Here is a 17840-nt window from a genome sequence, read left to right as displayed (position 1 = left end):
CAAGCCTTGGTAAATTTAAGAAAATTGAAATCATATCAAGTATCTTTTCTGACCACAATGCTATGAGATTAGATATCAATTACAGGAAAAAAAGTGTAAAAAATACAAACACATGGAGGATAAACAATATGTTACTAAATAACCAAGAGATCGCTGAAGAAATCAAAGAGGAAATCAAAAAATACCTAGAAACAAATGACAATGAAAACACAACGACCCAAAACCTATGGGATGCAGCAAAAGCAGTTCTAAGAGGGACGTTTATAGCAATAAAATCCTACCTCAAGAAGCAAGAAACATCTCAAATAAACAACCTAACCTTACACCTAAAGCAATTAGAGAAAGAAGAACAAAAAACCCCCAAAGTTAGCAGAAGGAGAGAAATCATAAAGATCAGATCAGAAATAAATGAAAAAGAAATGAAGGAAACAATAGCAAAGATCAATAAAACTGAAAGCTGGTTCTTTGAGAAGATAAACAAAATTGATAAACCACTAGCCAGACTCATCAAGAAAAAAAGGGAGAAGACTCAAATCAACAGAATTAGAAATGAAAAAGGAGAAGCAACAACTGACACTGCAGAAATACAAAGGAACATGAGAGATTACTACAAGCAACTCTATGCCAATAAAATGGACAGCCTGGAAGAAATGGACAAATTCTTAGAAAAGCACAGTCTTCCAAGACTGAACCAGGAAGAAATAGAAAATATAAACAGACCAATCACAAGCACTGAAATTGAGACTGTGATTAAAAATCTTCCAACAAACAAAAGCCCAGGACCAGATGGCTTCACAAGTGAATTCTATCAAACATTTAGAGAAGAGCTAACACCTATCCTTCTCAAACGCTTCCAAAATATAGCAGAGGGAGGAACACTCCCAAACTCATTGTACGAGGCCACCATCACCGTGATACAAAACCAGACATACATGTCACAAAGAAAGAAAACTACAGGCCAATATCACTGATGAACATAGATGCAAAAATCCTCAACAAAATACTAGCAAACAGAATCCAACAGCACATTAAAAGGATCAAACAACATGATCAAGTGGGGTTTATCCCAGGAATGCAAGGATTCTTCAATATACGCAAATCAATGTGATAAACCATATTAACAAACTGAAGGATAAAAACCATATGATAATCTCAATAGATGCAGAAAAAGCTTTTGACAAAATTCAACACCCATTTATGATAAAAACTCTCCAGAAAGTAGGCATAGAGGGAACTTACCTCAACATAATGTAGGCCATATATGACAAACCCACAGCCAACATCATTCTCAATGGTAAAAAACAGAAACCATTTCCTCTAAAATCAGGAACAAGACAAGGATGCCCACTCTCACCACTATTATTCAACACAGTTTTGGAAGTTTTAGCCACAGCAATCAGAGAAGAAAGAGAAATAAAAGGAATCCAAATCGGAAAAGAAGAAGTAAAGCTGTCACTGTTTGCAGATGACATGATACTATACACAGAGAATCCTAAAGATGCTACCAGAAAACTACTAGTGCTAATCAATGAATTTGGTAAAGTAGCAGGATACAAAATTAATACACAGAAATCTCTAGCATTCCTATACACTAATGATGAAAAATATGAAAGAGAAGTTAAGGAAACACTCCCATTTACCATTGCAAGAAAAAGAATAAAATACCTAGGAATAAACCTACCTAAGGAGACAAACGATCTGTATGCAGAAAACTATAAGACACTGATGAAAGAAATTAAAAATGATACAAACAGATGGAGAGATATACCATGTTCTTGGATTGGAATAATCAACATTGTGAAAATGACTATACTACCCAAAGCAATCTTTGGGTAGTATCAATGCAATCCCTATCAAACTACCAGTGGCATTTTTCACAGAACTAGAACAAAAAATTTCACAATTTGTATGGAAACACAAAAGACCCCGAATAGCCAAAGCAATCTTGAGAAAGAAAAACGGAGCTGGAGGAATCAGGCTCCCTGACTTCAGACTACACTACAAAGCTACAGTAATCAAGACAGTATGGTACTAGCACAAAAACAGAAATATAGATCAATGGAACAGGATAGAAAGCCCAGAGATAAACCCACGCACATACGGTCACCTTATTTTTGATGAAGGAGGCAAGAATATACAATGGAGAAAAGACAGCCCCATCAATAAGTGGTGCTGGGAAAACTGGACAGCTACATGTAAAAGAATGAAATTAGAACACTCCCTAACACCATACACAAAAATAAACTCAAAATGGACTAGAGACCTAAATGTAAGGTCAGACACTACACAACTCTTAGAGGAAAACATAGGAAGAACACTCTTTGACATAAATCACAGCAAGATCCTTTTTGACCCAGCACTTAGAGAAATGGAAATAAAAACAAAAATAAACAAATGGGACCTAATGAAACTTAAAAGCTTTTGAACAGCAAAGGAAACCATAAACAAGATGAAAAGACAACCCTCAGAATGGGAGAAAATATTTGCAAACGAAACAACTGACAAAGGATTAATCTCCAAAGTTTACAAGCAGCTCATGCAGTTCAATATCAAGAAAACAAACAACCCAATCCAAAAATGGGCAGAAGACCTAAATAGACATTTCTCCAAAGAAGATATACAGATTGCCAACAGACACATGAAACATCACTAGTCATTAGAGAAATGCAAATCAAAACTACAGTGAGGTATCACCTCACAACGTTCAGAATGGCCATCATCAAAAAATCTACAAACAATAAATGCTGGAGAGGGTGTGGAGAAAAGGGAGCTCTCTTGCACTCTTGGTGGGAATGTAAATTGATACAGCTACTATGGAGAACAGTATGGAGGTGCCTTAAAAAACTAAAAACAGAACTACCATAGGACCCAGCAATCCCACTATTGGGCATATACCCTGAGAAAACCATAATTCAAAAAGAGTCATGTACCACAATCTTCACTGCAGCACTATTTACAATGGCCAGGACACGGAAGCAACCTAAGTGTCCATCGACAGATGAATGGAGAAAGAAGATGTGGCACATATATACAATGGAATATTACTCAGCCATAAAAAGAAAGGAAATTGAGTTATTTGTAGTGAGGTGGATGGACCTAGAGTCTGTCAAACAGAGTGAAGTAAGTCAGAAAGAGAAAAACAAATACCATATGCTAACACATATATATGGAATCTTAAAAAAAAAAAAATGGTTCTGATGAACCTAAGGGCAGGACAGGAATAAAGACACAGACGTAGAGAATGGACTTGAGGACACGGGGAGGGGGAAGGGTAAGCTGGGACGAATGAGAGAGTAGCATTGACATATATACACTACTAAATGTAAAATACATAGCAATTGGGAAGCAGCTGCATTGCACAGGGAGATCAGCTCTGTGCTTTGTGACCACTTAGAGGGGTGGGATAGAGAGGGTGGGAGGGAGATGCAAGAGGGAGGAGATATAGGGATATATGTATATATATAGCTGATTCACTTTGTTATACAGCAGAAACTAACACAACATTGTAAAGCAATTATATTCCAACAAAGATGTTAAAAAAGAAAAAAAAGTAGGGTCTTCAGTTTAGTTAAAAACTTTTGTTAATTTCTTGTACTGTTACAATGTTAATATCATTTTATTATAAAATATAGTAACATTGTGCCAATATTAATTTCTTACAGGTTACAATGATAATATCATTGTACTATGAAATATAGTAACATTATACCAATGTCAATTTCTCATATTTTTACAATGTTAGTATCATTATACTACATTATAGTAACATTGTACCAATGTTAATTTCTTGGTTCTGCTCTTGTGCTATGGTTATGTAAGGCTGGCTGAGGAAAGTATGGAAACGGAATTATTTTTGAAACTTCTCTCTAAATCTAAAAGCAGTAAAAAATTTAAAGTTTTTTTTTTTTAAGGAAGATGTTACAAGAAAGCAGCCCATCTTTATTGACTCTACTGACTAAAGGCCTCGCACAGATCTCATCGCATCCGGAGTGGATGCTGTTTTCCAGACTGAACCCAAACTTATCCTCCTCCACAGATGAAGCACAGAGAGGTCAGGGCTTGCCCAAGGTCACACAGCCCCAGAGCTGCCTTCCAGCGTAAGCAGTGGTCACACAGCTCTTCCGCGTGGCTCAAGAGGTCCCTTCCCTCCTCAGCAACCCAGGAGGGGCTGACAGGAGTGGATGTTAGCTTTGGCTGCATTTTAGTTGACACTAACACTACACCCACTCTTCCTTCCCCTGAATTCCCGTCTTGCTGAGAGAATGGGTGAATGCAAAGAACAACCTGAACTGGCATCTATTCCTCGTTTCTATTGACAGTTTGCAAAGTCATCAGTGAGCCTCCTTTAATGTTGATTCTTTAGAAGTGAAAAACAAAGCACATTAAACAGCTTGTTTGGCCCAGGCTTGGCCAGCTCCCAAGCAGGGGAGGCCTGTGTCCAGACGGGGTGATGCGCATCTCCACCGTTTTTCCCCCTCCAGCGACAAGTTTCTAACAGGGCCTGTTATTCATGCTCCAATCGCCACCTGGCCCAAGCCAGCCGTGCGCTGGGCACCGGGTGCGCTGTGCCTGGACGGACAGGGCTGTGGCCTCCCTCACAATCCCGGGAGCTGACGAGGGCACCAGTGACCACAAGGTCCTGCTGGGGTGAGGGTGGGGCAGCATCCTCCAAAAAATGAGAAGGTCAGGGACCCCTGTGCTGAGACCTGAAATACTGACAGGAGTTAAATAAGCAGAAAGGTTAAATAATGTTAGCGACGCAAGAAATGCCTTGCGGGAAGATCCCACACAGGAAAGAACGCTGAATGTTTGAGCAATGGAAAGGAGACCGGTTTGGGGGTCAGGTAGAGAGTGCCTTCCCATTCTTACCAGCTGACTTATACTGTGGCCACCATGGGTGGTCAAGGAGCTTGAATTTTTGTGAGGAGCACTCCAACGAAGCTCATTATAGAATAAGGAAACTCCCAAGTCTTGTCACTTTGTTTACTTTTCAAATTGCCACAGCTACTATACAAGTCAGAGCTATTAATAACATGTTCTAAGTTCACAGGACATCTTTTTTTTTTTTTTTTTTCCCCACAAAGACCACAAATTGTCCTACAGTCTCGGTCATTTGCATTTAGAACATTCCTCTGAAAAAAATCCTGGGGCAAAAGACTAAAGAGACAAACAGCTCTGTTAACCCTCCCCACCCGGGGCCTGGGCCTGCTTGAGTGGCCCATTTCTGGACAAGTCCAGAACGTGGCCCTCACTCTCGGACTGCTGCTCTCCGCACGTGGTCCCAACAGCATCAGCCTTGGGAGGAAGGCGCTGTCCGGCCCACCGGGAGGGGGCACGGGACCATGGGCACACTGGCTTCCATAGCTGGTGACCTGCTGTGGAAACGGCAACCCTGGAGCCACCAGGTGGGTGTCGAAGGTGTGGACCATTGCTGGGGTGACTGTCACCCCAAACCACTTTGTAAATGTTCACGTAAATGCAGGGGAACCAAAGGGAAAACCTCAGCTGTTCCCTTTAAATAATACAGCATTAGTTCCCAGTCTGGTGACTGAGCCCGTTCTGGGATCTTTCTGTTCTCTGGGACCGAACTGCCATCAGATCAGCTGGAATTAGGTGTTTGCAATGCCAGAGTGGAGAGACGTTGTTGGGTGAGGGGGACCTGACTGACTGGCCGGTGGCTGGCTTATGGACACTGCGTGTATCCAGCAGCTTCTCACTCGTGCCGAGCTAGCTTGGGGAACTTGTGAAAAATACAGTAAGCTCCCTGCGCCCCCAACAACTTCCTAAGTCTGAAGTGGGGGAGGGAGCAGGCATGTGTATTTTTTCAAAGCTCTCTAGGCAATTCGCCAGTGTTCCCCAAACACCTGGCATCAGCCCGACCAGCTGGCAGAGCAGCCACGGTTTCCTCACCTGTCTCTCCAATTCACCATCCTAATTATTCAGAGTGAGGGTTGCAATCCCAGGGGCCCTCTGACACAGGGAACCTGCAGTGCCACAGTCACTGGTCATCCGGGGCCAAAGGAGACTCCACAAGCTACTGACCCACCCTCAGCTCCTAGGAGACAGGAGCCCCTTTGTTAGGGATGATGCATTAAACAATCGCACCCTTTTATCCTTTCTTGCTGGACCTCAACTAAAGGAAACATTTGGGTCTCAAAGTCAAGTTTGCTGTCCACAGGGGACCGTGACTGCAGATGTGGATGGCCCATGAAGACCCCCCCCAGCCCAGGTTCTAGGTCAACCCTGGCAAGTCTCTCTAGCCCATGGGCCTCAGTCTCCCCTTTTGGAGAAGGAAGAGGTGCTGCTAGAAGGGTTTAGGGTTCCTTGCAGTCCTAAAATACAAGCTGGGGTAAAACAGAATGGGAGGAGTCGCTCCATTCAGGAGAGAATCCCACCTTGCACGGAAGATGCTGGAGATGCCTGAGTTACTGCCAATCCCCCAGCGATAGGCAGAGAAGTGGTCTCCTCCCGGGCCAGGGCAGACAGATAACAGGACAGGGTGGGGACAGAAGGGGGACGCTAAGCTGTGGCTCGCTGGGCTGAGTGCGGGCTTGGAGTGTCAACCCTAATCGGGGATTAGTGGAAATCGTGTTGGAGGGAGGGCAGAGGGAGACTCCGCAGGGCTGGCTGCCAGGTCAGGACAGCCGCTAACGAAACACCAGGGCCTGCTCACCCACGCTGTCATGAGTGCCGCAGTCGGGATGGCCCAGGACAGGGGAGAGGTATGCCAAGGCCAGGGCAGGAATTCCCCAGATCCTATCAGCCTGCAGAACGTTCCATCTGAATTCAAATCAAGCAACATTTCCAGGCACCAGGGAGAGTAAAGTGACACCACCAATTCCTTCCCCCCATAACACACACACACACACACACACACACCTGACACCACAGTCAGACCCAATCTACTGTCAGACCTCCCCCCATAACACACACACACACACACACACACACACACACACCTGACACCACAGTCAGACCCAATCTACTGTCAGACCTCCCCCCATAACACACACACACACACACACACACACACACACCTGACACCACAGTCAGACCCAATCTACTGTCAGAGAAGACTCAGGGCTGCCTTGAGCTTAAACCCAGTACATTATTGCCCCTTCCAGGCAGGAGTTCTGGAAAAACTGGTGTCTAAGACTCTGCAGTGCATGGCGAATAGCAGAGAACGGAAGGTGCAAAGGAGCCAAATCTCTCTCCCCGCCCCCTGAGCCAAGGGCCCTCTCTCCTCCCACACACAGATTCAAGTGAGTAGGGAGAAAGGTTTGCCTCCGAAACCTTCAGGTATTTTCTTCAGTTCTCAGCCTTACCCGACCGGCTGCAGACATATTCCAGAGCAGGGATATTCTCCTTTCTCTCTCAGTGCTCCAGGCACGAGGGTAACCTGGAAGCATTCTATCGAAGGCAATCATAGTTTCGAAGGCAATCATAGTTTCTAAGCCAATCAGGAAATGTCAGGGAACACGGCAGAATGGTTTAAGCAGGACTGTCCCAGACTTACAGGAGGGAGGCTCGTGCCTCTGCCTGACCCTCTCAGGAGTCCCAGGGGGATGACCAGGACCCTACAGATCATGCACCCAACACCAACACGCATGTCACAGCTCACGAAAGGCTGAGAAGCATAATCAATGGCCCACGTCACGCCCCCTGTCTCATGCAGCTGGGACAAGACTTCCGCCCGCTCACAACTCCAGCCTGCAATGTACGCAGCCCTGGAACCCAGGCCCAGGACACCAGGTCAACCAGGGGTCAATGACAGCAGCTTCGTGGGGAAATAAATCTGTGTTTGCTCACATAGGTGAGGTCACATGGCTTCAGGGGCTCCCACAAGAGGTGGGGTGGTTCCCCTGAAGAGCTGCCCAGTTCTGGCGGCCGGGGCACGGACTCCAGGCACCGAGGCAGACGGCAGTCAAATGACCTTGAAGGCTTTTTTCCGCCAAAAGTTACGGTTATTTATTTTTTTTTTTTCCCCACGGTTCAGAACACGGTCTTTTGTTGGATTTATGCTCATTCACACTCAAAGCTATTTTGTTTTTTAAATCCGTGGCTATGTGAGTAAGTCAAGACCATGCGCAAAGACCAGACACAGGGCCCACCGTGGAATATTTTGAAGGCTGATGGGCCAGACACACAGCATTCACTATTTCCAAAGCAAAGCGCCACACGCTTCTCCACTGAGTTCCCAAGCAGGTGGAGGAATGTGGTACACCTGGGAGCCATCAGGACAGGCGAAGACTGGGAGGTACCCCAAACCCCTCAGGCCCCCATTCCTCCTATGGAACACCTAGAAATAGCAGACGCCAGGAGCTTGTCATTAAACCAAGATGTCTTAGAAGCAAAAATAAGTCACCCAGTCATTAACCAGACAAGGAAAATAACCACAGGAGCATGAGGCAGCCGAGTTCAGTCATAAGCCCCTGAGCTTTGAGGTAGGAGATAGGAGGGTTCAAACCCCAGCTCTGCCACCCACAGGCTGTGTGACCTTGGGCAGATTACTTAACCTTTCCAGACCTCAGTTTCCCCAATGAGGCGTTGACAACGCCTTTGTCGCAGGAGTTGTGAGGATTCAGAGATGACAGAGGTACCTGAAGCCCCCAATACATGTCTGGCGAGTGGCTAGCCCTCAACGGTCACTAATTTTAAATGCCAAGGAATGCAAACCTTTTGGACATAACATGCTGGGAGAAATTCAGCTCTGTACGTGGAAGCATATTTGGTTCGCAGTTATTCAGGTGCAAAAGCATTTCAGTGTCCAACTGTATACGGGAATCCACATGGGACGCCAGGAAGGGCAAGTATGAGCCTGAAGGGGAAGGGGCACCCCGAAAAGTCTCTCCAACAGCCAGTCTGTCCCTCCAGTGGAGCCTAGGGCCTGGCACACCTCATGTCTGGTTGATAAAATCTAATCATTTTGTCTTGATTCCCCATCAAGGGTCCTCCAGTCTTCAGGGTCTTTCTCCTAACTTTCAAGGATGCTCTGCCCCTTGAATCAGTCGAGGGCTGTGGCGAGGCTCCAGGGAAGAAGAGCTCTGCTCTGAACCCGCACCCCGAGATCACCGCGCCCGACCCCGCAGCACGACCGGCCCTCACGGAAACTCACCGCTTTCCGTCTGGCCTCATCGTTCAGGGCGGTCACCCAGGCGGCCTGCCACTGGTTCCTCCAGCTGCCCAGCGCCAGGATCCAGGCGAGCAGCGCATCCGACTCGGGGCGCTGGCCCTCGCCGGGCTCCGCCGCCCGCCTCGGGGAGCGGGGTCGCGCCCTGGCCAGCGCCCACTGCGCCAGGTACAGGCCCACAGTGCCCAAGGCCACGACGAAGAGCGCCACCAAGCCCAGCCACTGGACCTCACCGAGCCACGAGTCCAGGCGGGACATGGTGATGGCGCATACCCGGCGCGCCTCGCCCCAACTTCCCAGGCAGCCCCTGGCCGGGCGCACAGCCCGCGGGCGGCGAGCTCACGACATCAGCTCGCGGCCGGCCGGGGCTCGCGGGGGGCGGGGAGGGGGCGCGGCGGGCGGATCCGGGCGGCTGGCGGCGCGGGCCCCGGGCGCCGAGAGGCCGGCGGGCGGGGTGAGCGGGAGGAGAAGCCCGGCCGGCTCACGACGGCCACGGCCCGGGACTGCGCCTCTAACCCCGCACCCCTGGCAAATGGGGACGCGGTGTCTCGCGTTCCCGACTTGGGCGTCTGGTAGTTCCCGGGGCTGTGGCGGGCGCGTTTCCTCCAGCGCGCCGCCCCAGGCGTCCCGCCCGCGGCCCAGCGGCGGCCGGAGAAGGGGCGGGGCCGCGGGGCGGGGGAGGGGGCGCGGCCTGCGGGGCGGGGCCGGGGCGGGGCCTGGGCCTCCCCTGCGCCCGGGTCGTCCCCGCCGCTCCTCGCTCCCCGCTCCCCGCGGCCCGCCCCGCCCCGCCCCGCCCGCCCCTTGAAAGGCCCGGCGCCCAGCTCCCCTGCCGGCCCCGCCCCCGCTGCGGCCTCGGCCCCGGCCGGCCGTGTGCGCGCGCCGCCCGCCCCCTCCGGCGCCTTCGCCCGGACCGTGGATGCGCGGTGGACGCGTGTGCGCCCGGCGCTGCATCCTCCTGCGCGGACCTGTCTCCGGCGTGGAGACGCGAAAGCGCGGGACTTTCCAGTTAGTCAGCCCAAGCCCAAGGCTACAGTGGGGCGGGCTGGCGGGGCTTCCGTGAGCATGTGTGCGCGTGTGTGCACGTGTGTGCGCGCGCCTGTGCGTGTGAAAGGGTGATTTCTAGGATCGCCATCTGCCCACCAGCAAAAGACAGTTGTCTGGTTTTAACATACTTGGAAAGTCCCTAGAAATCCACCACTCGCACCCTAAAGTCTGGAACCTCGCTTTAAGAGCTGCCATGATCACTCCTGGGAGGGTCTCAGGAAAATGCCCATTAAGAAGTTTGTGTGCGCGCATGTGTGTGGCGCGCTCCCTGTGCCCCTCACCTTGCAGTCAGCCCCCATCATTAGGCAATGCCTCAAAACACTAGCCTGAGATTCTCCAAGGCCTAAGGCAAAGCCTGAATCATAAAATAGTGATCTGCTTGTAGTTCTGCGGCGGTATGAAGGGGATTTGACCTTGAATTGGGTTGGTTAGACCTGAGCACTTAGCCTTCTCTTACCTAGCCAGGGTCTGCCTGTCTGGTTGGTAACATCGGTGAGGATTCTGGCCCCGACACCGCAGCAGAGGCTCCTCACTGGTTCCTCCCCAGCCCCTCCCTGCCGCGGCACTGCGTAAAGAGAAGCCTTCCAACCTGGCTCAGAGGGGAGATTGCTAAGAAGACAGACTAGTTTGGCCGATGGAGGTTAGGATCTGGATCCGGTTCAGAGGCTGATGGCATTTATTGACACCTATTTTGCGAAAACCCTGAGAGAAGTAGAACAAAGAGAACGACAGATGCTGTGACGAGTCTGCCCTGGTTACCAGGTGTTAAAGAGGAGGGTGAGGTGCCAGGCTGCAAAGGGGGAGGTTGGATGTCATGGCATTTGAAGAAGTGTGTGTGTGCAAAGTCCCTGAGGCCTGCATGTAGCTCAGTACCCTAAGTCCTAGAGTGTGGGCCCTCACAGGAGAGGGTATTTCTGGCTTAGAGACTGGAGGCCAGGAGATGAAGGTGGGTGAGGGTTTGTTTGTGTTTTTTTAAATTTATTTTATTGAAGCATAGTTGATTTACAATGTTGTGTTAATTTCTGCTGTACAACAGGGTGATCCTGTTACACATATATACATCCTTTTTCGTATTCTTTCCCATTACGGTTTATCCCAGGAGACTGAATATAGTTCCCTGTGCTCTACGGCAGGACCTTGTTGTTTATAGGGTGGGTGAGTCTTCAGCAGTGGGAGGGTGAAGGAGTGTACGCCCGAGGGCCCGATTTTCTTTGAGAAGGAGGAAGGAATTGGGAGGTAGGAGGACTGACAACCCCAGTGGGGAACAGGACCAGAAGCCGGCAGGGAGGGGAATTCATCAGGCTGCCCAGGTGAGCTGGGGCCGGGGAGAACCAGCCCTTACTAGGCAGGTCCGATATTAGAAAGTGGAAATAGAATGATCCTATCAACTTCCTGCGAGTTATCGATCCTTTAAACTGTAAGTCGCCCTTCAGCCCCCGGGCTGTAAAGGATTGGGAGGAGTTGCTCTCCTTTTCTCAGAAATCTCTTCTTATTTGGAAGAAACATCTTTTTATTTTCTGACCTGTAGCCAGATCTATGCAGTTGAATAATCCAAGTCATGCTGGCCCCGTTGCCAGAATAACCTGGATAACTGGATACCCAGGGCTCCTCGTCTCCCTGTTCGACGGTGAGTACAGGTGTGCGCATGTGCACTGGCTGTGTGGCAGGTAGGAGACAGCCGTCCCCATCCCGTGTGACTGGTGGAACCAGTCTCATTCCTCTGCGGCCATGTCTCCGAGGCACGCTCACCCCACTGGCACATTTAGGGGCTTTGTGACACACTGTAAACTAGCAACCACCCCGGGTTTAGAATTTGTCACACTGCTGTAAGTTTTTTCAAAGGGAAGGTAAACATATAAATATTGAACTACTTCTGTGTAGAAGAAAAGTGAGGGGAAATGAGGAACATCGTGGGCTTACAGGAAAATGCAGTTGGCCAAGACGTGCAATAGGAAGGAACTAAAACACCTTGGAAACCTACGGAAAAGAACAAACTCCCTTTATTTCTGCTCCGGTGCCCGATCCCATTCATCCACTGCCTGGAGTGGATACTGGACAGCTCAGTCTCCAGGAAGAGTGGCATTTCACCACTGTCACCCATGGTGACAGTCCCTGCTCCTAGTATGTTGCCCTCTCCTCCACCCCGTGTCCCTTCAACCCAAGGAGCCAGACTGCAGCTCTGCCCAGGAAGGACACTCGTTGTCACCCACCAGACCTTCCAATGGATCGGGGTCCATCACACTCTACACCAGCGGTTTTGCTGCTTTTAACCACTCCTCAAAGGAAACTACCATGCTTTGAATCCTCCAAGCACTCGCACTGAGCTTCTGTGAGCAGGTGGGGCTGGGGTCTAGGGGTCTGGGTGCAGGGGAGGGGCCCACGGGTGCTGGCCGTTGTTCCCAAGCCAGTCACTCATACTGTGGCCCAAGGGAAACCATCTTCACATCAACCTACTGGATCCCCCAGAGGCAGCCACCTGCCTGGAATTCTCTGGAAGGCATGACTGTGAACCTGGGGCTAGGTGGGTCCCATTACTGCATGAGGTGACAGCAGAAACTATGTTTCCAAATTCCTCTTCGGAATGTTCCACAGTAACTGGTTGTGAGCCTGCACACAGGAAGCAGGAGTAAAGGCTCCTTGTTCCCTTTGGTGGTTCATCTCTGCGTCTTCCGTGGAAGTTTTTTTTTTTTTTTTAACCTTCTTCTTTATTATTATTATTATTTTTTTTATTGGAGTACAGTTGCTTTACAATGTTGTGTTAGTTTCTGCTGTACAGCAAAGTGAGTCAGCTATACGTATACATATATCCCCTCTTTTTTGGATTGCCTTCCCATTTAGGTCACCACAGAGCACTGAGTAGAGTTCCCTGTGCTATGCAGTAGGTTCTCATTAGTTCTCTATTTTATACATAGCATCAATCCCCATCTCCCAATTCCTCCCATCCACCCCCTTCCCCCTTGGTGTCCATACGTGTGTTCTCTACATCTGTGTCTCTATTTCTGCTTTGCAAACAGCTTCATCTGTACCATTTTTCTAGATTCCACATATAGGCATTTAATATACGATATTTGTTTTTCTCTTTCTGACTTACTTCACTCTGTATGACAGTCTCTAGGTCTATCTATGTCTCTGCAAATGGCACAATTTCTTTCCTTTTCATGGCTGAGTAATATTCTGTGGAAGGTTTTTTTTTTAAATGTTTATTTATTTATTTATTTATGGCTGTGTTGGGTCTTCGTTTCTGTGCGAGGGCTTTCTCTAGTTGCGGCAAATGGGGGCCACTCTTCATCGCGGTGCGTGGGCCTCTCACTGTCGCGGCCTCTCGTTGTGGAGCACAGGCTCCAGACGCACAGGCTCAGTAGTTGTGGCTCACGGGCCTAGTTGCTCCGTAGCATGTGGGATCTTCCCAGACCAGGGCATGAACCCGTGTCCCCTGCATTGGCAGGCAGATTCTCAATCACTGCGCCACCAGGGAAGCCCTGGAAGTATTTTAATGTTTCCCTCTACCAAGCCCAGGAGGTTCTATGATGATGTTACATTTTTTTAAATTAATAAATATGTATAGTGTCATATATGTTTCATAACTACAAAGTTATACTTATTAATACTAGAAAATATCCATTATCATTGAACCAGATATTCTTATGGGCTTTTAAAAATACTTAACAAAAAATTGGGATAGATACTTAAATACTTACCAAAAATGTCATTGAGTTTCCAGTTCCAATCTTACATTTCTAGAAGAGGAAAAGGGCAGGTCTAGTTTGTCTCTGACTTGGTGGGGATGCTTCTCCCTCACGCTGCAGCCATTTGCATGATGGTGAGGAGGATGATTGCTTGAACTATCAACTTGTGCCCACGCTGCCCCAATGGACTGATGGACCGGTGCCTGGGCCCCAGCGGGGCTGTGATGGGAAACCTGGGAAGACAAACGTGCAGCTTCCTCTGGCAGCGCTTGATGGAAGACATTCCGAGAATTCCTTCTCAGCAAAACGCTTTTAAGATTTGGCTCTGCGCCCACGCCCTCAGCAGTGGGGTCCGTGGGGACATTTGACCCAATCTCCTAGGCTGCATTGGCAGGACTTAGTCATTTCCACAGTCGGAGGCTCGGGGGCTGGGGGCCATTTCCTGTTGTGCCTGGGGGTCGAGGTTGGGGGGGAGGTGGACGGGGCAGGGGTGGGGGGAATGCAGGGAGCCTGCTCCAGGCATTAGAGGCCTTGGATCCTCCTGCTGGTAACTTTCATGGTTTTGTGATGCCTTCCCTGGGAGAAAGGCAGCACCTCTGCATAACTGTCTTAACCCCAAATCACAGCATCAGGAGGACTGTGAGAAAGTTTCTGAGTCTGAAGATCAGACCACACGCAAGTCGCCCCGGCTGCGTGAGATGGAGATATGGTCTGTCCTGCATGCCCCCTCCGCGAGGTCATAACTGCACCTGGGGGTGGGTCCCCGTACATGCACCTGGTGTGGCTGGGTGGCTGCAGGCACTCACGGCAGGCACACTGAGGAGCCGCTCCATGTGAGGGGCTCACTTAATTTTCATGGCAACGTGAAGAATGGCATCGTCCCATGTTAAAGGTGAGGAAGCTGAGTTCAGAGAGGCTGAGTCACTTGCTCAAGGCCACACAGCGAGAAAATGGCAGCGCCAGAGGTGGCCCCCAGGTGGTGTCGACCCCAAAGCCCGTGTTCTTTCCATCAACGATTATAAAGCAAACAAATTCTGCTAAAAACAGAAACACGTTAAAAGCTGGAAATGAAGGCGTCCCATTTCTCATGTGATCGGGCAAAGATCTGTCTAAAGAAGATGAATTGCCTTTTGTGTTCTGAAGTCCAGGAGACACGGATTCTTTCAAACCCAGAGGGGAAGGAAGTTCATTCAGGGGTCATTCATACAAGAGGGACTTGTATGGTGCTTCTGCTGTGTCCCAAGCCCTTTCTGGGGAAGATGGCAGGGAAGTCAGCCAGCCGTCCTGCGGTGCCCACCAAGGAGGGCCCGACCCCCCTGCCCCCAGCCCTGCAGGGCCTTCCAGGCCGTCCACCTCTCACCTGGAGAGTGAGCGGTCAACAGGATGCCCTCATTCCCCCTGGTGATGGCCACCGAGGAGCCTGAGTCACTGGTGATTCGGGGGGGGCAGCCTGTGGGGCAGAGGCAGGGCCTGGCAGCCTAGAGCCTGCCCTGGGCCACCCTGATGACGCAGTCCCTGTGACTCTGTCCACACTGGGTGGATGGAGGAATGTGATCCAGATGGCAGCTCCATCGCAGCCAGGTGGCTCAGTTAAACCTCCTGTGTGACTGCCCAAGAGCAAGGGGATTTGGCAAGTTTGCTTGCACCCAAGGCCAGGACCTACATTATGAATGAAAATATTTGACCTCGTATGTTTTTATACACTGAAAAAGTCCTTCTGAGGAGGCAGCCACCTACAGGGTATGTTTTCCATGACTCGAAAGAATGCTGCCCTGCACCTGTCCACTGATGTCTGAAGTCACGCTGTCGGAGAGTCAGATGTGTCTGCAATATAGAGGTCAAGTTCATGGGGGGTGGGGAGGGGTGGCCTGGCGGGAGGGGGCACCAAGGAAGAGAGAGATGAAGTCACTGAAGACAAACATCGCCCCCTCCCCCTACCTCGTTGGGACTTTGCTGTGGCTGCATCTGAGGCTCCAACTGGGGGTGGCCGCTGTGGGGTCTTCTTGCTGGGTACTGGCTCCTGGGCACCAAGGGGCGCTGCTCCTTCCTTCTCAGAACCCTTGGGATCTGCCTCTGGGTCCCCCTGACCTGGCATTCCTGGTGCTGACTTCAGAAAAACGCGGACTTGATGTATGGGATGGTGCAGCCGCGCAAGGGAGCTCTCATGGCTGCTCCCAAGCCCGGCAAGCCGGAGGGAGGGTCATGGCTCAGCCAGCCCATGTGAAACCTCGGACAGCTTCTCCCATCCCCCATCAAGGCACGTGCCGTATAATTAATATTTTGCCTTCATTCTGGCCCCAAATTTTCCTTTGTGCTATGTATTTTTTTGAAAAAGCCTTACTGGCACAAGGATAGAGGCAAGAAAATAACAGGAGGAATATTTAGTCTCTTTGGGAGTTAAAGGAAACTACTATTAGAGGGCTTTTAAAACAACCCAAAGACACCTACTTACCTACAAAGAATTGATGTTCTAACTGCAAATGATTATTATCTATTCCAGCGGCTCACCAAGCAGTCCGATAAGACAAAGTGAACAATTTTGCTGGTCCGGAAAATACTGGAGTCTGGAAACAATTGATCTAGTGATTAAAAGAGGAAAACACAAATGCCTTCTGTTTGCCTAGCTCTCTGCGATGATTCCTATAACAAGTAACTCAGCAAGGACCGCTTGGCTTGAGCAAAGCTAGACCTGGAATCCAGGTGTTCTCTGTGTGGTCCTTCTTGCTACACCTGTGGGCCGTCCCTGTGCAATTAAAGAGCGATTCTTCACACAGATTTATTGCAGTGTCTCATTTTTCACCGATTCTGATGGAGTCGTCATCTTCCCTTGCCACTCGGGGTGGGAGGTGTGACTGTACCTGTGAACACCTGAGATCATCACACGCATCTCTTGTTGCATCATTTCCTGCAGAGTCACCTTCCAGAAGCTCTGCCAGCTCCCTCTCCGGGGGCCCCGCTGAGCCCAGGGACCGGGGAGCCAGCAGAGCTGGGGTGGGGAGGGAGACAACCCTGTGATTCCAGCTTCCCTCCACGTCCACTCCAATCGGCCTGACTCTCCTTGAGTTAAGGCGGTGGGGGGGGGGGGTGGTCACAAGGATGAAGCAGGAACTCTAGGGAGGGAAGCAGCTGAGTCCTTACCCTTCAGGCTCTTCCCCAGGTGACAGGAAGAAGGCAGCTGATGGGTCCCAGCAGGAGAAACAGTCCCGCCTCAGCCCCACCCTTTCTGTTTGTGCAAACACACAATAATCCTGCCTCGAGGGTGTTTGTGGCACTGCAATTCCTGATTATTCATACATATACTGTTTTTTTAATATTTCTTTTTTATTGAAGTATTGTTGATTTACAGTGTTTCAGGTGTACAGCAAGTGATTCAGTTATATATATGTATATATATATATTCTTTTTTGGATTCTTTTTCATTACAGATTATTACAAGATATTGAATATAGTTCCCTGTGCTATACAGTAGATCCTTGTTGTTTATCTATTTTATATACAGTACTGTAGTGTGTATCTGTTAATCCCAAACTCCTAATGTATCCCTCCCCCCTTTCCCCTTTGGTAACCATATGTTTGTTTTCTATGTCTGTGAGTCTATTTCTGTTTTGCAGATGAGTTCATTTGTATCCTTTTTTTAGATTCCACATATAAGTGATATATGATATTTGTCTTTCTCTGACTTATTTCGCTTAGTATGATAATCTCTAGGTCCATCCATGTTGCTGCAAATGGCATTATTTCATTCTTTTTTAGCGCTAATATTCCATTTTACATATATATATATATATATATATATATATATATATATATATATATATGCCACATCTTCTTTACCCATTCATCTGTCAATGGGCATATAGGTTGCTTCCATGTCTTAGCTATTGTAAGTAGTGTTGCTATGAACATTGGGGTGCCCATATCTTTTCAAATTAGAGTTGTCATCATTTCCAGATATATGGCCAGGAGTGGGATTGTTGGAT

At 49.0% G+C, this 17840-nt stretch overlaps 1 protein-coding gene across 2 annotated transcripts in view; it reads right to left on the bottom strand.

The window, feature by feature from the left end:
- The window catches only part of C2CD2 (C2 calcium dependent domain containing 2), a 57450-nt gene extending 47686 nt beyond the window's left edge, over window positions 1-9764 (bottom strand). For both annotated transcript variants that reach the window (XM_061193883.1, XM_061193884.1), the window contains exon 1: window positions 9116-9764. In XM_061193883.1, coding sequence (XP_061049866.1) covers window positions 9116-9388 — 273 coding nt within the window. In that variant the 5' untranslated portion in view covers window positions 9389-9764. The remainder of the gene's footprint in view (window positions 1-9115) is intronic.
- Between the last annotated feature and the right edge of the window lie 8076 nt (window positions 9765-17840).

This window comes from Eubalaena glacialis, chromosome 6 (assembly GCF_028564815.1).
Source record: "Eubalaena glacialis isolate mEubGla1 chromosome 6, mEubGla1.1.hap2.+ XY, whole genome shotgun sequence".
NCBI classification, from domain to species: domain Eukaryota; kingdom Metazoa; phylum Chordata; class Mammalia; order Artiodactyla; family Balaenidae; genus Eubalaena; species Eubalaena glacialis.
This window is presented reverse-complemented; position numbering and strand designations above follow the sequence as displayed.